This window comes from Protopterus annectens, chromosome 5.part1 (assembly GCF_019279795.1).
Source record: "Protopterus annectens isolate FY-2018-M chromosome 5.part1, PAN1.0, whole genome shotgun sequence".
NCBI classification, from domain to species: domain Eukaryota; kingdom Metazoa; phylum Chordata; order Ceratodontiformes; family Protopteridae; genus Protopterus; species Protopterus annectens.
Window position 1 is genome coordinate 612,551,106 of NC_056736.1, and position 20,562 is coordinate 612,571,667.

Sequence of the window (20,562 nt, forward strand, 5' to 3'; positions counted from 1 at the left end):
AGCAGACCCACCGTAGCTTTTCCCAGGCTCAAACCTGATCCATGTCTGGGGCCAGTCAGGAATGCATAGTCATACAGCTGCCAGGGAGTGTAGCCTAACTCCCATCAACATGCAGCAGTCTGAAGAGTTTCAGAATAGCTGCCTTTGGGAAATGCATGCATGCTTGATTTCTTCAGTGAGTTATGTTTTGTGACATCAAACAAAAGCAATTTTCCTTCTGCAACTGCTTCTGAGAGAGCTGGATGTGTGTGGGAAAGAAAAAGGGTAAGCTGGCGGTGATTGCAAGCCCTTAAAATAGACAGAAGGACACTGATGTACTCTAGCGATCCAGCTTACACACAAGCTTGTTAAGAATTTACACTGCACAGAAATTCAGGCAGATGATTCAATGGGTTGCACTAACTGGCTGGGAAGTCGGAGACATAAGGTCATACTGCACTACAAATGCAGCACAATAAAAAAAATGTTATAAATAAAGTTGTACTTAATATTCTATGACAGAATTTGTTCTAGCTGCATTGAAAGATGCACAGTGATATCACCAGTAAAGAGCACCACCACTGTATGTAAATATGTCTTTATTTTTATCTAAGACAAAATAGAAAATAATTCTGCCCATAGAAACAAACAATAATTAATCTGAGACAGTCAACAACACATCTTAGACTAGAACATCATGCCCTCAAGCCCATCCTCCATAAATTTCTTATAGATGGACATAAACTTGGCGACAAATGCTTCCAAATGATATATAGCTTTACTACCCAGTTGCAGGCGATGTTCATAAAAAGCTGCCATCTGTGCTACCTCTCCTTTCAACTGTCCATCGCAATTATTCAGCAGTTCAGAAAGCAAGCCCTAAGAAGAAAAAACAAAATTAGGCAAACAGTTACAAAACTTTTTTTTTTTTTTTTTAATGCATTTACACAGTCCAAATAGTCTGCAACAGCTGGATCAATTTTTAACGAGAAGAAAAATGATCTGGTCTCCACTGCCAATAGCCTGCATGTGCCAATAAAAGTAAACCAGCAGTCAAAATAGTCAGCACTGCACTAATAAATGTTTCCATAGAAAATAAATGTAATGTCCCAACCAAGCAGTGAACAATGTTAGGCAAGGAAAATAACAGCAAAACGGTTTCTTTACAATCTGTCCATCATTTCTTTTTAAAACATGAAAAAAGAGCCAGAATATACTGCAGTTTTGTTCAAGTAAAGATTAATTTGCTTTAAATAAATAAATAAATAAAACATTGTTATTCTTATTCGCCATTAATTTTAACCAGACCTATCCAACAATTTTCAATTAATTTCAAACATCAATTTTAATAAAAAAACCTCAGAGATTCACATAAGCCTTGCCCGCGATCATGGTTAAGCTAACACTGTGCTTGCAACGAGCCCTGAAACTTACTACATATGCATGTGACCACAGCAATGTGCATGACTAAGAGCTTCTCATTGTAGCTGCAGCTAGACTGTGGTAAACCACCCTGTGGTCACAATGAAGTACAAGCAGCCGAGGTAAACATTGACTACTGTAGTGCTCATGCACTGTCAATGTGAGAACATGTGCACAGGTGCAGAATGTTATTGTAATCAGCGGCAGCAGATATGTATTATTTTTTTACACACACACACACACACACACACACACACACACACACACAATTATATATATATATATATATATATATATATATATATATATATGGGTTTACTTCACTTCACCTAAAACTCATTTGACCGACATTCATTTCACAGAGACCAAATCACCTAAAGTTCACTTCATCTAAAAACCCATTTCACCGACACTAATTTCACTGACAACTGATCATGTTGAATTTCAAACTACTACACTTTAAACCATAGACATGCACACTTACAACAACCATAACTAACTCTTTCCAATACTTAAACACTACTTGCCTCTCTTAACAAACTGGTCAATATAAAACCAAACTAGGGCCCCCCACAGCCCCCCTAACTATATATACTAATTCCAGGATCGCACTACAGTGGGGAAAAGGACATATACCTTTTACTTGCCTTACAGTACTCTACACACTGCCACTACTAAATGTCTGTGAAATGGGTTTTAGGTGATTTTGGTCTCTGTGAAATGAATGTCGGTCAAATTAATTTTAGGTGAAGTAGGGCCATATATATATATATATATATATATATATATATATATATATATATATATATATATATATATATATATATATATATATGGTTCTACCTCACATAAACGAAAGACCAAAACACAGACAACGCAATCACCGAAACCACATAACCGACAGTACAAAAACACGAAATCCCACATGCCCGACAACGAAATAACCGACGGTACACAAACACGAAACCTCATACACTTCACACACCACAATCAACAAACAAAACACATTCCCCGTCCAAAAAACACATACACAACACAAGCACACCAAAATCCCTACAAACCCACACTAAACCTCACATACACAACTACCTACAACCCTAACCCAAACCCTAACCCTAAGGTCCGTCACTACAAGACACTTACCTGACCGCTCTCTAACCCTAACTCACTTATCCCACCCCTAACCCAAACACAATCACTACCGACACTTACCTGACCTGCTCACTAACCCTAACTCACTTATCCTGCCCCTATCCACACTTACTTTACTCGCACCCTAACGTCCGTCACTACCGCATACTTACACAGCCTTTTCCCATTTTGGCATCCTCGGCGCGGTGCTTTCATCCGTCGGTCGGTCTTCTGCTTGTCGATCTTCTAGGTCCCGTGGTCGGTCTTCTGCGCTGTCGATCTTCTGGGGCTCATGATTTCCTGTCGATGTTCGGTGTCGTTGAAGTAAGGTAGAACCATATATATATATATATATATATATATATATATAGATATAGATATATATATATATATATATATAGATATATATATAGATATAGATATAGATATAGATATCTATCTATATATATATATATATATATATATATATATATATATATATATATATATATATCTATCTATCTATATATATATATATATATATATATATATATATATATATATATATATATATAGAGAGAGAGAGAGGGAATTGCTCGGAAAAACAACAGTCAGAAAAGCAGAGATAAAGGTGCTATGACAAAAAGTGAATTCTGAAGAATGACAGCAGATGTAGGATGCAACAAAGTAACGTGATGCACCAGTGTCAACAGTGGACCTAGACTACACTGGGAATGTCATTAAAAAAAAATACAGATTACCCACAGAGGTGTCAATCCATCAATTCAGTCCACATGCTAGTATGGCCATAGTTTACTGGCAAGGCAAGGCAAGCCATGCTGCCACTGTAGCAGTCAGAATGCAAGGGGTCATAAAATACACACATCAGAGAAATGTGGCACATGTGCAGACTGCACACCAAATAGCTGTAAAACAAACAATCCCCTCAGGGAACTTTAAACCCCCAACCAGTGCACTGACATAGTAAGAATAATTGCACAAATATACCAAGCCATCAAAGGAGTTTGAATAATGTACTTTATTTCAGATTGGTATGCCCAGTAAGGCTTGGCTCAGTTGCACAACTGATTAATGTGTGTCAATAATTTTTTATCTGTTTTGTCATAGGATGTGGATTGCCATTTTGATTTATTCATAAACAGCCATCTAAATTGCTTTCTGCCAACTGTTGTGCAATGTATGACTATTTTGTGGCCATATCCACAGGCTGGAAATGGGGGTATAGGATGGGGATGAAAAGGGGAAACAGAGATGGTACAACACAAGGTGAGCACATGAGGAATGAGCAGGATGAAGATAGAATAATAGCCTGATATTTTCCAACTCCCTAGCTCGACGATGGCAGATGAGTTAAGAAATAAATTATATTAGAAAGTGATCCCCTGCATAATTTCCACACTGATGACAGGAATGGTTACTTTCGGGGGAGATGAACACATAATAGCAAGAAAACAGAAACACACATGAATGAAACTGAACCTCTGCCTTTGTCACTGATATTCTCTAGACAAGGATATAAATAAGGTATGCCATGTTAGTACTCATAGAAAAGGTGATGGCAAACAACCATCAGGGGAACTGAACACACGACAGCAAGACAACAAAAACATACCCAATTGGTTTTGAATCCCTACTTTTGGCAATGTCACTCTTTAAACAGTACAGTTGTGTAAGAACTTATAACAGTAGATCTACTGATCACTATTCCAGTATTCATGATATATGGGTTGTTACTGCTGACAAGTGGCCAGGGGTACCAAAGCTTAACATTCACTAAGTGTTGCATCTGATGCATAACCTCAGCTCATGTGTGTTGGGGAATATAAACGGATGTACTAATGTGGATCCTTAGTGGCCTGAAGACTACTGAAAGAGGAGACTGGTCAGCTGGGAGGACTGTAGCTTGAATAGGTAAAAAAAATCCACAGTACCCACGTAACAGAGAAAAGGGAGTGGGAGAAAAACTGAAGGTTGAATGGAGAGAAAACAGGGTATGGAGGGTGAGATGGAAAACTGCAACAGTGATCGGTTAAGTTCTTGTACAACTGTACTGTCTGATTTAAATCACAGTTGTAGTATTCCTGATATATGGATGATTCAAAGAGCTGAAGGAGGAAGCAAGGGTGGGTGGCTACTCAGTAGAAGAGTTGCCCTGCAGTCCGGACAGGATTGACTTAAAAAAGGTTGCCTTGGACCTGGAGAAAGCATCAATTTTGTAGTGTTTGGTAAAGGTGTGCACATAGGACCAAGTGGTCACTTCCAAGATCAACCTAAAGTATACTCCTTTGTGCAAAACCCCTGAGCAAGCCACTGCCCTAGTGAAATGTGGTTTAGAGTAGGAAAGCAAGGTCTTACCATAATGTGAATAGCAGAAAAATATAGCTTTAGGAAATCCAGGATGCAACAGATTGTTTGGAGACTGTCTGGCCTACCTTAGGGTTCATGAAAGATACAAACAGCTGGTCAGGCTTTCTGAAGGATTTAATTTTGCCAGGTAAAATCTCAGTTGCCTGTGAATGCCTTAGGCATGAAGGATGGATTACCTGACAGTCACCTTGTCCATGTGAAAAATAAAAAAAGGGGGAATAGCCATGAGAGTCTGCAACTCCAAAACTCTCCTGGCATATGAGAGCCAAGAGGAGGTTGATTTAACAAGTACAGAATTTCAAAGAAGCGGAAGAAGCTGGTTCAAAGGGAGGCACAGGAAGCTTTTCTAAAGGGGAAAGATTGTTTTCCTTGGTGGGTTAATGTGCTGGACTCCACTGAGAAAAAGCTTGGCCTCTGGCCTAGTCATAAGTGGAGAGCTAAGAGGGAGGCAGGAACTGTAAGCGGACATGTAAGCTTTTATGGAAGTGTATGCCAAACCTGAATGAAGAAGTTCACAGAGATACTGTAGTACAGTAGGAACCTTTGCTAAGATTGGCTCTTGACTATGTCTGCACTGCTAACAGGAATACCTTTTCCACTTAGCAGTGTAAGATTTTTAGTAGTACGTCTCCTAGCTTCTTGCAGAACTTGAACAACCTCTTCAAAGAAGAGGTAGCTTTGTGGAATTAAAATCCTATCATCCATAGGGTCAGGATGTGAGACGGAAGATTTGGGTAGAGCAGCAATCCTTTTTGCCGAGTTATTAGGTTCATCTTAAGTAGAATGACCATGTAATTTCCCTTTGCTAGGTGAAACAGCAGGGGAACTAATGTTGCACTGGCCAAAATGGTGCCAGTAAAATGAGTTTGGGTGCTTCCTTTTGTACCCTGAGAAGAGTTTCTGGAAGAAGAGGCAGAGGAGGAAAGGCAGAGAGTGGAAGGAGAAAACATCTGCCCTCCAGGATGTGAAACAAGGGTCCCTGGTGTAGCCTGCGAGAGCTAATACAACCTAAACCTATCAGAGGATGAAGGGTGAAGTAAAAATGCTGAAGAACAACTTATGGAGGGAGAGTCTGAGTCATAGGATCATCCAGGCAGGGGAAATCTGAATTCCCTGAATGAAACAGAAAGCTACTACTGGAGCTAGACACTTTGTGAACACACTTGCAACTGTGGAAGGACCAAAAGACAGGGGAGCTGGAGAAAAAAAACTGAGGAAACTCCTGGAGGAAGAATGAATGGGAATGTGTAAGTAGATGTCCTTTAGATCTAATGACACTAAGAAGGCCTGTGGGAGAATTAAAGGTAGAAGTGTCTAAAGAGACAGAGCATTTTGAAAGATGGTACCTTTAAGTAAGTGGTCAGGATAGAGAGGTCATGGATGGGACTCCAATACGCTTTTTTTCTTGGGACTAGAAAAATCATGCAGTGAAATCCTTTTCCCATGAAGTACTTTGGGACTTGCTCGATAGCGCCCTTATTCGAGATCTTCAATAATGAGAGGCCAGAAGAGATGGTTGGTTTAGAGGAGGAAGTGGCACGCCTTTCAGAGGGTGAACATTTTCCCAACACATGGCATAGACATCCCTGATGATGGAGAGGACCCCTTGCCTGTGGTAATAACTTCCTGCCTGGCCTGAGAGAGTGACAACCTTTGGGAAAAAGAAGTACCGAGGCCAAGGAGAGGGTAGGGGGTGCTTCAAAGGTAGTCACAGTTTTTTGCTTCCAAAGGAAGGCCTCAAAGCTGGAGGTTCCCTAGTAGTTTTTTCAGAGCATCTTTTCCTACGGGTTTTTCTCTGTTTATGAACTGTTCTAGGATCTCTTCTAATGATGGAGGTAGATTTAGATGTGTAGTTCCTATAGTATTGTAGGAACTGAGAAGAGTAGAATCTGTCTGTAGTCTTACCTCGGTCGTGGAAAGTTTTGAATAGAATGAATGCCTGAGTGCTAAGAAATTTTTGCCCAAGACTGAGTTTTGAATTGTAGGTTTGAAATTCCCAGTTGCAGGCTGACTGAGAAGCCATGGACATCTGTGGATAACAGATCTACTGGCAGCTGCCCTACAGAAGGAGTCTTCACAGCATCCTAACTGTACTTGATGCTGTGTCTGGCAATCTGAAAGGCCTGCAAAAATAAGTTCTGCATCTGATGCTTAGACTCTGTTACAGGAGTCCAAATAGCTTTGTTTAAGGAATTTAGGACAGAGATCAAATACTCTTTCATTTGAGTCTGGTAATAAATTGCCTTAAAAGTTAGCATTCTTTCCACACCTATCCATAGCCTTCCTATCTTTGTCAGTAAGTAAAGCATCTGCACTGGGCAGAAGCTTAGAGGGCTTATCTGAAGAGAGAGAGATGCTGCAGAAGGGTTTGGCACTGAGTTCTTGTATAAATATTTATGGTCATCAGGGACCTTGTAAAACCTGTCTGGTCAGTTAGGAGCTGATATTTGAGAATCAGGTGCAGAAGAGGTGGACTGAAAGGCATCCTAGAAAGCCTCAAGACAGGAGGGACTGGAGAAGATGCAGGGGGTACTTATCTCCAATGGAGTGTAATACCTCTTCTGAACATCAGAAATCTGTCTGGACTGCCAAAGTGTTTTATCATGTGCTGTATAGTCTCCTCAAAGAAAGTTCTCAACAGGGGAATCCTGTGACAGGAAGGCCCCTTTATCAGGAGAAATTTGCCCTGAAGAAAGCAGCTGAGAAGAACAGTCCAAAGAATGGTCAGAGCCATAGTCCTGTTCATCAGAGGAAGAGGAAACCAAGACAGGTTTTTGAGTAGCCATCTGTGGTGGCAGAGACCCAAAGGAATGAGGTTTGAAATATATAATACCTTTGAACAACCCCTATGAGAACTCCATCCACTCCTCCTTCCTAGCTGCTGATGGAGTGGACACATGCTTAGTGTTCTGCTTATTCTTCTTAGTAACTAAAATCTGAGGGACACTGTGCAGTCCTTTAGAAATGATGATATGCAGTTCCTCATTATTGGCAGTCTGTAAAGCCTCAGGAGCCATAATGACCTCTAATGGGGTCTCAGTAGCAGGCAGCTGAGAGGTAGCATGACGTACCGCGAGTTCTGCAACCTCAGTTGTTACAGTGGAGTCAGAAACACTGAACTACAGATCCATTCAAGCCCTCTTAAATTTTTTCTTTGTTGGAGCAGGACATCCAAGGACGTGGAGTCAGTTATCTTGGACTGGGCCAAGCATTTAAGATGCTGGGTGTTGCGAAAGGAGATGAGAGTAGAAAGCGTTGACCTAATGGCTTTTGGAATGAATGACTGATAGACTGAGCAAGATTTGTGACAGTGTTCTGGACCTAGACAAAAAAGATACTTGGTGTGCAAGTCCTTGTATGGAATCTGGCTACCACACTCACATGTATCCCTCCTAGCTGACATCTACAACTTTCACAAAATATTGTACAATAAAAAGGAAGGTTCCCCAACAGAGGACTTCTCTGGATAAATGAAGCAAAGGTACCGATGATCAAACAGTGAACAGTCTGACATGCGCACACTATATTCACACTGGTGACGAGATCATCTGAGGACCCATGCTCGTCTGTCCATCTATATATTCCAACGCATACAAGCAGAGTTCATGCATCAGATGTACACCCTAGGAAAGGTGAAGCTTTGGTACTCTGGTGGGATGTCAGCAGAGATAAAGTACAGTTGTGTAAAATCTTACCATAACAGTAGATGTCCTTTCCTTCACTGTTGCAGTACTTCTTACAATTGGGATTCCCTGCCTCAGGTAGCCCGACATCCAGCCAGTAAACAAAAGCCTACAGTAATCGTAAGAAATGCTGCAACCAGTGAATGAATGGAAGGGCATCCTATTTGTCAGAAATACTGCAATAGTGATTTCAGTCAGGAAATCAGTGTATTATCAAGTGAAGTCACAGAATGTATTTTGCACTTTTAAACTGTATTTTTGCTATACTGTTAATTTTTAAAAAGTGTTCTTGCTGAATTGCTGCACTTTTTTTCTGCTGTAGCATGGACTAGATTCAGACTTGCTGTATCTGGTTCTGTTTATTAAACTGAGCACTAAACCAGGCTTCTTTTGTTGAGAGGGTTCCCCCCCAGCACCTTTGTGGCAGGACAGTACAGTTAGGACTCATAGGTATGTACTAGACTATCAGCCCTAGGGCCAAAGCAAGCCTAGCCAACAGTGTATTGGCCTTCGCCACCCATGTATTCTAAAATTCCTGCCCCTCTATCGAGCAGTGCCCCAGACATAATCCCAGGGATGAATTTCCTATCACCCATCCACTGATCAAGATTTTTCTTGAACAGTGCTAGTGACGAGCTCTGCTTGATGTGGATGGGAATCTTGTTCCAGAGCATGGTAAGTCTCTGGGACACAAATCTATCACTCCAGCATGTCCTATTTATTGTTGTGGTGAGGTTTAGGTCCCTAGAGTGTGTAGCTCTGGGAGATTGGGATTTCTTCAAGTGGAGCATGTCCAATAATTCCGGGTTTGACATAGCTTTGTATGTCAGACAGAGGTCTCTTCGGAGTAAGCAGTCTGCAACCGAATAGAGTTGGAGTTTCTTGAGCCGGTTCGCATAGGGCAATTGTTTGAGGCCAGTGATCCTCTTGGTGAGGTACGTTTGGGGCCTCTCAAGTTGTTGTAGGTGTCTTGTGAGGTACATCCCAAATGGGGCATTGTATTCAATGAGGGGTCTGACAAGTGATGAGGAGAGGGGAACGATGACTTACTTATTTCTAGATGCGAACCCTTCTGTGATTAAGTGAGCCACATAGAAAGATTTTCTGACCACTGTGGCAATGTGGTTATCAAAGGAGAGGTTACTATCCACTTGGGTCCTAAGGTTTCTTATCACACTTTGTGTTAAATGAACTTCCCTCTATTTGGTAATTCATGGGTATCATGTTTTTGCCAAAGGAGATAACAATGCACTTTTTGGTATTTAGTTTGAGGCCATGATTTTGACACCAGGTGTCAGTCTCGGTGAGGCCCTTTTGCAGGATGTCTATGTCGGTGGGGGAATTGATAACGGAACCAAATTTAGTCATCTGTGAACTTGGTTAGCCATAGACCCTTGGTGTTCGCTTGTACTTCAGAGAAGTATATACCGAACAGGAGGGGTCCCAGGAGTGAACCATGGGGTACTCCACTTGTCACTGGTTTGGAGTCGGATATGGAGTCAGCAATTCTTACCATGTGGATTCTGTCCATGAGCCAGTTGGCCACCCATCTCGTGACGTAAGGGTTTACATTAAAGTTGGTGAGTTTATCAATGATTCCTGAATGAGGGACAGTGTCAAACACTTTAGCAAGGTCCAGGTAGGCTGTGTGGACTACCTTGCCCTCGTCTATGGCCTTTGTAACTGTTTCAAAAAAGTCTACCAGGTTTGGGAGACATGACCTACCTTTTACAAATCTGAATTGGGTAGCATCCAGAGTTTGGAGGTTACCTATATCTTTGTTTATGAGTTCCATGATGATACGCTCCATGGCCTTGCAGACCAGGCTTGTCAGGCTAATAGGTCTATACTTTCTGGGGTCTGTGGTGGTTCCTCCTTTGTGGAGTGGGATACAGTACAGTTGTGTACACTTACCATAAATGTAGATGTTAGAGTGTCTTCACTGTTGCAGTCATCACATTTGGGTTATCTGCTTGCAGTAGCCCTCAGTCGGCCTGATTATCAAAGTCTTGGGTCCTGCTTCGGTTGCTGTCTCATCTTCCATGACCTCAGGTAGTCAGGGGTATAAAGCATGCAGCCGACGCTATTACATCAGTTTTTCTTGCCCAGATGTCAGGTGCCCCCATAATGGGATGCAATTATGTACAAGGTTACACCTCCAACAAAAAAGCAAATACACCAAAAAGCTTTAAGCATAGTAAAATTAGAAGTTATGTACCTACCATAACGTTCCATGTTAGTTGTCTTCTCTCGCCTTCTTTCTTGCTGGATGGGTTCGGAGCCGATCCTCGGCTCCGACTCGGCACTTGCTTTAGCTCGAGAACTCCTTTTACCAGCTCGAGGCAACCCTATATCCCATGATGCAAGGCGGAACTACCTCAGATCTCGTTTGGTAGCTAACCTACCCTGCTAAAGACTATCCTAACATAATTAGGAACAAAGGTTCCTAAAAGAAGTCCTCATAACAAGGCTCAGGAGGAAACAATCTAATAGGAACTCTTCAAGATCTGTCCAGGCCAGGGGGAAGGAGGGAGGGACGCAAGAAAGAAGGCGAGAGAAGACAACTAACATGGAACGTTATGGTAGGTACATAACTTCTAAATGTTAAGTTGTCAATCTCGCCTTCATTCTTGCTGGATGGGACCGCCCTAGCACCTGTATCCCGGTGGCTCAATGGAACAGACTCTTGAGAACTGTGGAACCAAAACTGGCCCTATCTCTGGAGGCCAAATCCAACTTGTAATGAGAGACAAAGGTATGAGGCGTGGCCCAAGTAGCTGCTGCACAAATGGTATCAATGGGAAGTCTATCCTGAAAAGCTGCTGAAGTGGATAGACTCCTTGTTGAGTGTGCTTTTGGCTTAGAAGATAGTTGTTTGCCTCTGAGAGAGTACACATAGGAAATGGTGGAAGTCAACCATCTGGATAAGGTCACTTTGGAAACTGGAAGACCCATCCTGTTTTCTGCATAGGAGACAAACAATTGGCCCGATTTTCTAATTTGTTTAGTTCTATGCAAATAGTATCTGAGCTGACGATGGACATCCAAAAAATGCAGTTTCTGTTCAGCTCTATTGGAATAGTTAGGGAAAAAGACTGGTAAATCTATAGATTGGTTAATATTGGTTTGAGATACAACCTTGGGGAGAAAGGAAGGGTTGGTTCTTAATGATACCCTGTCCTTATGAAAAACCAAATAAGGTGAACAAATGCAGAGAGCTTGAATTTCGGAAACCCTTCTTGCAGAAGTGACAGCCAGTAAAAATATAGTTTTCCAAGTTAATAACTTCAAAGAACATGAGGCAGACGGTTCGAAGGGAGGTAGTATCAAGGATGCCAACATTAAGTTTAGATCCCATTGCGGAGGAGGATGCTTTATAGGTGGTTTTAGGAGAAAAACTCCTCTCAAAAAGGCCTTGCATAATCTATGAGACATGATGTTATTGTCATGCAAGCCAACATGATACTTGGAAATAGCAGCCAGTTGTACTTTGACTGTAGATGACGAGGATCCTGAATGAAAAACCTCCGCCAGGAAATCTAAAACAGAATTTACAGGAGCAGTAAAAGGATCAATATTCCTGGAGTTTGCCCAAATAGAAAAACGTCGCCACTTGCTAGCATAAATAGTCCTAGTGGACGACTTCAAAGAAGACACTAAAATGTCTCTGAGTCAGAAATCATTGGTAGCCTGGCTAGGGAAGGAAGTGGAGCAACCAAGCAGTGAGGTTGAGAGAATGAATGGCCCGGTGCTGCTGACCCGACTGGTGGATCAATAGATCCGGAACTGGGTCCAGATGCCAGGGCTGCACCAGAAGGTGACGATGCAGAGACGGAAACCAAATTTGTCGAGGCCAATATGGAGCAATGAGGATCAATTTGGCTCTCAAAACGGTGGCTTTCTGAATGACTTGTGGAATCAAGGGAAAGGGGGGAAAAGCGTAAAGAAGTCCCCGAGGCCAATCCTGGGTTAGAGAGTCTCTCAGGGGTTGGCCTGGAAGGGGAAAGAGTGAAATAGTCTGGGCACTTGTTGTTTTGGGGGGTAGCAAAAAGATCGCAACAAGGAGTGCCCCACTTCCGAAAAATCTGATCCACTACAGATTGATTGAGAGACCACTCGTGAGGCATCAGAATAGATCTGCTCAGCCTGTCCGCCAATAGGTTGGACCTGCCGGGGATGTGCGTTGCTATCAGAAACCGCTGAGAAGAGATCGCCCATTGCCAAAGTCTGAGAGCTTCTCGACATAACGGATAGGACCTGGTTCCGCCCTGTTTGTTGATGTACCAGACTACGGACATGTTGTCCGTTTGTACTGCAATAGTCCCCGTGGGAAGAAAGTCGTCGAGGGCCTGCAACGTTAAAAGCACTGCTCTCATCTCCAGGACATTTATGTGCAGATGGTATTCTATGGGTTGCCACGTCCCGTGGACCATCCTGCCCTGATAATGCCCCCACCCGATCAGAGAGGCATCCGTAGTGACTGTGGCAACTGGAGGAGGGGGAATAAAGGGTCGGCCCTGATGAAGAAGAGGGGAAGATATCCACCAGTCCAGATGAGCCCTGCACGACTGTGTGACTAAGATTTTGTGTCTCATCGGAAGATTGTGGTACGACCACTGCGTGAATAACATCCACTGCAGGAGACGCATGTGGAAGCGAGCCAGTGGTAGAAGAACAATGGCCGCAGCCATAAGACCTAGAACCTTCAGGACAAATTTGGCTTTGATCTTGTTGCTTTGTAATAGAAGCCGAACGAATTTTTGGATGTCCAGAATTCTTTGATCTGTTAGTCTGGCTAACATTTTGACGGTGTTTAATTCTGCGCCTATAAAGGTGATAGATTGGCAAGGCAGCAGAGAAGATTTTTTCAAAATTTACTGAAATTCCCAAATTCCTGCAAAGCTGGACTGAAGAAGCTGACACTTGGTGGTGGCGGAGAGGAGCCAGTCGTCCAAATAAGGAAACACCTGGAATCCCAGACGTCTCAGGTGAGCTGTGACCACTGCCATGCATTTGGTGAACACTCTGGGGGCTGAAGTGAGGCCAAAGGGCAGTGCTCTGAATTGGTAATGACTGGTCCCTAGCCGAAAGCGGAGAAACCTCCTGGAGCGTCTGTGAATCTTTATGTGATAGTACGCATCCTGAAGGTCTATAGAGCACATCCAGTTGTCCTTGCCCAGAAAGGGCAGAATGGACTGAAGCGTGACCATCCGGAATCTTGCCTTCTTGACAAATCTGTTTAGATTGCTCAGGTCTAATATTGGTCTCCAATCTCCCGTCCTTTTGGGGACCAAAAAGAATCTTGAGTAGACGCCGGATCCTACCTGGTCTGCTGGCACTGTCTGGACGGCTCTTTTTTCTAGGAGTTTTGAAACCTCCTGTTCTGCCAAATCCCTTTGACCAGGTGAGATGTCTGGAAGGGATTGAAGAGGTACGGGAAAACCTTTCGAAGGGGATTTTGTAACCCTCGGATATAATCGACTGTACCCACATCTCTTGAGATAGGGATTGCCAGGCTACTGGGTACAGTGAAATCCTTCCCCCGACTGCCTCCAAGGGTGGACAGTCGGGCAACACCTCAGGGATGCTGAAAGGGCTTCTCAGGAAGAGACTCCCTGTTACCCTGGTTCTGTGGACCCCCCCTGCCTCTAGGGCGGCGTCTATTATTGTTACCCCCTCTGCCTCTGGGGGTAAACTGACCACGTGTGTCCGGTGTAGCTCCTTGGGCTTTACGGAACCACATCCCCCCCCCCCTTCTGACCCTTAGGATATGGTCTAGAAGGAGTGGAAAATTGGACTCCAACGGCAGAAAGAGTTTTACCGTCCTGCTCACACCTGGTCAAGGTATCCTTCACCTGAGGTCCGAACAAAGCCGAACCATCAAAGGGGGTATTCGTGAAGGACGCCTTAAAGGGGTCCGCAAAATTACACAGCCGCATCCAGGCTTGGCGTCTAAGAGCAACTCCTGTGCCTGCGGCTCTGCTCGCTCCATCGGCCGCATAGGATATGAGCCGCATGGAGGAGTTAGATATGGAATTCAGGATAGCAAGCTGTGAGGCAATCTTATCCTGAGCCCCAGCAGCAGAAGGATCCCGGACAACTTCACCCAGTTCTTTGAGAACATCTCGTTGAAGCCTGGTGAAGTGACAAAGATAATTCAGCGAACGCATAGCAAAGGTCGCTGAAGAAAACATCCGCTTTCCATACCTGTCCATGGTCCTAGACTCCTTGTTAGGAGGATGGACAGGTACTGAAGGATCCGCCAGTTCCTTCTTAGTGGCCGCCGCCACCACCATAGCATCCACAGAGACACCCTTGGAAAGGAACTGTTTGTCCGAAGGGGCCGTGATGAATTTGGATGGTCTTCTGGGGACAGGTTCCACAGAATCTGGAGCCACGCCTTCCGAGCCACTACCTGCATAAGTGGGTCGAAGGCGGAGACACCCAGGAGGTGGAGGGTCGGGATCCAAAAGCCTCCAGGTATACAGACTCATCCTCGGAGGGGTCAATGGAGGCCAATTCCCCTCTGTTTGAGGAGCTCAAGGATGTCTGAAAAGGAGACATCCTCAGAGGGGACCGTGGAACCCTCCGACTCATCTAAGTCGGTATCAGATGTAGTAGACTCAGGGGAGTCTGTGTGTTTCCTCTTACACGTCCTCTTACGAGGGGGTTCCCCTGCAGGGTCAGGAGAAACCTCGGAAGAGGAGGAAATTCCCAATGGGGAAACCTGGGGCGATGGATCCCTGGGCCTGTGAGCAAGAGGCTGGCAAGAGGCATCTGCAGGCACTGATGAGGGAGGAGCTAGAGGGATGGACCATTGACCAGGCTCAGAGGCCAGGACACTCCTCATCACCTCAAAGGCTCCTCTCCCCGGGAGGCCGGAATATCCCCGCTCCGAAGAAACAGGAATCCCCAGCTCCAAGGAGAGAGAAGGCTCCGAGGCCGATGTCGGCGCCGAGCTTACCAGCCGAAGCCCGAGAGGGAGAGCGGGGTCGGACAAGGGCCCGATGCCACTAGCCCCCTCGGAGCTGACAGTGGAAACCCGATGACCGGATCCCTCCAAGGAAGGTCTCAAGGAGGAGATCGGGCCGAGGGCACGGAGCCGAAGGATGTATCGGCTCCGCATCAAACAGTCGCTGTCCCGAAGCTCCGGCTCCGAACTCTGGTGTGGAGTCGGAGGAGAAAGTTCAAGGATTGGGGCTAGCCAAGTCTGTTGAGACGGGCTATGGAGCACTTGGGCCAGTGCCTGAGACTTCAACAGCCTGCTTACCACCCTCTCTAAGTCGTGGTCAGACAGCCTGGAAGATCTCAAGATCGGCTCCGATGGCTCCGCTCCGACAAAGAGGAGACCCGGAGCCGAGTGGATACTCAGTATTGAAGGGGACCGAGATCTCTTCGGTCGAAGCCATCGGAGCCGAAGTCCCCTGAACTCCAGATGGAGCCGAGAGTTTCTCGGCTCCGATGCTGGATAAAGTGTCGGCTCCAGCCGGAGCCGACAAGGCCACAGTAGTCAAGGTATCGGAGCCAGCCGGCGCCGAACCTACTACTTCAACAGTAGATGCATCGGTTCCAGCCGGAGCCGATCTCGGCTCCGACGGAGCCGGAGCCACCGGAGGAGGCTTGGATACTGAAGCCTGAACCTTCGGTGGCTTAGGAGGTTTCCCTGACCCTGATTTAGGGGGAGAACCTTCTGGCTTAAGTAAGCCTCGGAGGATAAGTTTGTTCCTCCTCTCCTGCAGGACTCTCTGGCTAAAAGCATGACACAACGCACAGGAGTCCTGCAGGTGCACAGGCCCCAGGCAATAAACACAAGAAGTGTGACCGTCTGTCAGAGACATTTTTTGACAGCACTGGTCACACTTCTTGAAGCCTGAGACCTTGCCTTCCCTAGACATGACCTAGGAGGAAATAACACACACAAACCCCAACAAACACACAAATTAAACCCTTACACACAACACACAGGAAGGGAATGACCAATGGAGTTGTAGGCCTAAATACAAACTTTAGACTAAGGTTATACAAAGGTTATAAAAAATTGAAATTAAGGGAATAGGGTGGGCTGTAAATAACTACAGACTAGACTATGACAAAAGGGGGAAAAATAAATCCCTAACTAAGCTCTTCTGATTTTACCAAGAAAATCACTTACCTCAGCTGGCAAAGGAGACCTCTTTCGCTAAGCGGCAAACGAGATCTGAGGTAGTTCCGCCTTGCATCATGGGATATAGGGTTGCCTCGAGCTGGTAAAAGGAGTTCTCGAGCTAAAGCAAGTGCCGAGTCGGAGCCGAGGATCGGCTCCGAACCCATCAAGCAAGAATGAAGGCGAGATTGACAACTTAACATCAAGAATAGAGGTATAGTCAATAGAAGTCAGGTGGCTGGAGGGAGGGTAACCAGGACTGCAACAGTGAAGACACTTGAACATCTACATTTACAGTAAGTGTACACAACTATAATATGTTCTTCGTGTTTCACTGTTGCAGTCATCACATTTGGGTGGATTCACAAAGCTAAGGATGGGAGGAGGTAATTAGATAGCATTAGGACCAGCTATAAGGCCCTGCAAAACTGCAGTGGCAAAGCCATATCTGGATTTAGAAAAAATTGGCAAGTGGTAATGCTTGGTGAAGGTATGTACAGAACTCCAGGAAAAGGCTTCTAGGATGTCCCTGATAGGGACACCTCTGAGAAAGGCTGTAGAGGCAAGATGCAGCCCTAGTTGAATGGGGTCTTATCCCCTGTGGGGTAGGTTTTCCATGGTGCTTATAGCAGAAATGAATGCAATGGCATATCCACTTAGAAATGGTTTGCTTTGAAATGGTCTTCCCCTCTGCCCCTGCAGCAAATGCAACCAGCAGCTGTTCAGATTTCCTGAGAGGCTTAGTCCTGTCCAAGTGAAATCTAAGTTGTCTGTGCACGTCTTACAAGTGCAGTATTCATTCCCCTTTGTTCTTTGGATTAGAAAAGAAGGTTGGCAAATGAATGGACTGATTAAGGGCCACACTGGATATCACCTTGGACATGAAGGAGGGATTGGTCCTGAGGGACACCTTGTCCGCATGAAAGATGATGAAAGGCTCCACTGCCATAAGGGCCTATAATTCAGACACCCTTCTTGCTGAAGTGATGGCTAGAAGAAAGGCCGTTTTCCAAGAAAAAAATTCAACTCTGCATTTGCAGCTGACTCAAAGGAAGGTAGAGTGAGCTTTTCCAATAGAAAGTTAAGGTCCCAGGCTGGAGTAGGGGCTCTCCTGGGTGGTCTTAGGTTTTTGGCCCCTCTATGGAATTGTTTCAGCAGTGGATGAGAGAAGAGGGGTGGCTCTGTATTGTTATGAGCTGAAATGGCTAAGGCATGAATTGTGATGGAAGAAAAGGAAAGGCCCTTGTGAAGCATCTCCGTTAACTATTGAAGAATATGAGGTTAACTGGGCGCTGCTGTGCTCATCCCCTGAGTTTGGCTCCAGGAACAGAATCTTTTACATTTTTCAGCATAGGATTTTCTAGTACTCAGCCTCCTTGCCTCCAGAATGACATACATCACTTGCTTACTGAGGGATGGTAACAGAGAGATCAGGTAATTAGCCAGGCTGTCAGGTTCAGGGTTTGAAGCTGTGGTTGCAGAATCTGGTCCTCCTGCTGGGGCAGCAGGGCAGGGATCTGAGGCAGGTGCCATGGTGCCAGCAGTGACACACTGTGCAAGAGGGGGTACCAGTGTCTGGTGCAATCAGTATTGTCCTTGGTTTGTCCTGTTTGATCTTTAGCAGCACTTTGGAGAGGACAGGCAGAGGGGGAAAGGCATACACTGATAGGTTTTTCCAGGTGAAGGACAGGGCATCCACTTTCCAAGCTTGTTTATGGGGAGTCCTTGTGCAGAAATTGTCCAATTGGTAGTTCTGGGGGAAGGCAAACAGGTCTCTCTCTGGGCTCCCCCATTTGTTTCTCAAGATGCTGAATATCTTTGATTCCAGTTTCCACTCGTGTGGGTCCATGAGATTTCTGTTTAGGTCGTCTGCCAGTGTATTTAGCTTTCCTGGCAGGAATTGAGCCTGTAGGTGCACTTGGTAGCTCAGGGCTGTGTTCCACAGAGTCATGGCTATTCTGCAGAGATGGTATGAGTGGGTTCCACTCTGCCTGTTTATGTACCACATAACAGTGGTGTTGTCTGTCTTTACCAATAATTGTCTTGGAAGAATGTGGTCCTTGAAGGCTGTCAGAGCATTCTGTACAGCTAACATTTCTTTTTGATTGATATGCAGGTGCATTTGACTTGGGTTCCATTTGTCCTGAATGCACTGCCCTCCCAAGTGAGCCTCCCATGCATAGCCTGATGCATCTGTTGTTAGAGTTTGGGTGGCAGGGGGTAGAGTGAATTTCAGTCCCTTGTTTTGGTGGCAGGCCTCTGCCCACCAAAGGAACTCTATCTGTAGACAAGGTATGACAGGAATCATTGATTCCAGATCTTGAGAATGTTGACACCATAGGCATTTTAGATACCACTGCAGTTTCCTCATATGCAGTCTTGCATATGGAATTAGTAGACTGCAAGAGGCCATGAACCCCAGGGCTTGCAGTATTTTCCTTGCAGAAAGCTGGGTCTTTGTGGCCAGTAGTTTGAAGTAGGCTGCCAAATGAACTTGTTTCTCTGGCGTAAGGTAGGCCATCTGGGAAGTTGTATTCAAGCTTGCTCCCAGGAATACTATTTGTTGGCAGGGTACAAGACAAGATTTTTTTTCGTTTATGGTGTACCCCAGAGAATTTTGTAATGTCTTTACAAATGCCAGATGATTTTGTAGTATGTCCTGGCTTTCTGCCTTTATTAGACAATTGTCCAGGTATGGGTATATTTGAATACTTCTTTGCCTGCAAAATGCAATGACTGGAGCTAGGCACTTTGTGAATACCCTGGACGCAGTAGATAAGCCAAAGGACAGTGCAGAGAACTGATGGGTGCATGTAGCCTGCTCTGAAGCGTAGGTATCTTCTGCAAGATTCCCTTATTGGGATGTGCAGGTAGGCTTCCTTTAAATCCAGTGTTGCCAACCAGGCATCTTTGCCTAGCATGGGAAGCAGCTGATGAAGAGTTAACATCTTGAATTTTGGGATTACCAAAAAAGTGTTTAGGATAGACAGGTCCAAGATAGGATGCCAGGAATTGTCTTTTCTGGGTACCAGAAAAAGTCTTGAGTAGAAACCTTGCCCTCATTCTTCTTTTGGGACAGGCTGAATAGCCCTGATGCCTAAAAGAGAGAATTTGCTTTTGAGCCTCTGCCTACTGATTTGGGGGTAGGTCTGGCCAACTGCTTGGGGTTGGGTAAGGAGTGGAAGTGAAATCTGTTATCCTTGGAAAACTATATTTAAAACCCATTTGTCCTTGGTAATGAGTTCCCAATTTTCTGCATGCAGGGCAATCTTTCCCCCTAAAGGAACAGTCAGTTGAGCAGGGCTTGGAAGATTTAAAGTTAAGTCATTGAGACAGTTTACCATAGGGGGGGAGTTTTACTACTCCCTGCTTTGGAAGTGGGAGCCCCCCACTGCTTAGGCCTGTGAGTACCTTGGGACTGAAGTCTGGGTGTTCTGCTGGTTCTGGATGTGGACTGAAGGCCTGGAAGAGGCAGGAAAGGACCAATTCTTAGACAGCCAATGCCTACTAAATCTGAGAGGCTGTACTTGCAGGAAATCATTAACAGTTTGCATAGATTTAGCTTTCTCCTCCATCTTTTTAAGTAGTACTTCTGCCTTGTTGCCAAACAGGCGGTCTTGGTTTAAGGGAGCATCCAGTAATTTAGCTTTAACATGATCTGGCAAAGATTGCTCCTTAAGCCAAGCATGTCTTCTAAATACAGACCCAGTGACAGCAGCCCTGCAAGATGACTCTAATGAATCTAAACCACATTGCAAAGTATGTTTTCCAACTTGTTCAGCAGAATGCATTAAATCCTGTAAATCTTTATTTTCAACACAGTCAGGAATCAACATC

The 20,562-nt window shown here is 44.7% G+C and overlaps 1 protein-coding gene across 2 annotated transcripts in view; it reads right to left on the reverse strand.

Moving 5' to 3' along the window:
- Positions 1-561: 561 nt before the first annotated feature.
- The window catches only part of RFC3 (replication factor C subunit 3), a 520,251-nt gene continuing 500,250 nt past the window's right edge, over positions 562-20,562 (reverse strand). For both annotated transcript variants that reach the window (XM_044073227.1, XM_044073225.1), the window contains one exon: positions 562-858. In XM_044073227.1, the coding sequence (XP_043929162.1) occupies positions 667-858 (192 nt within the window). In that variant the 3' untranslated portion in view covers positions 562-666. The remainder of the gene's footprint in view (positions 859-20,562) is intronic.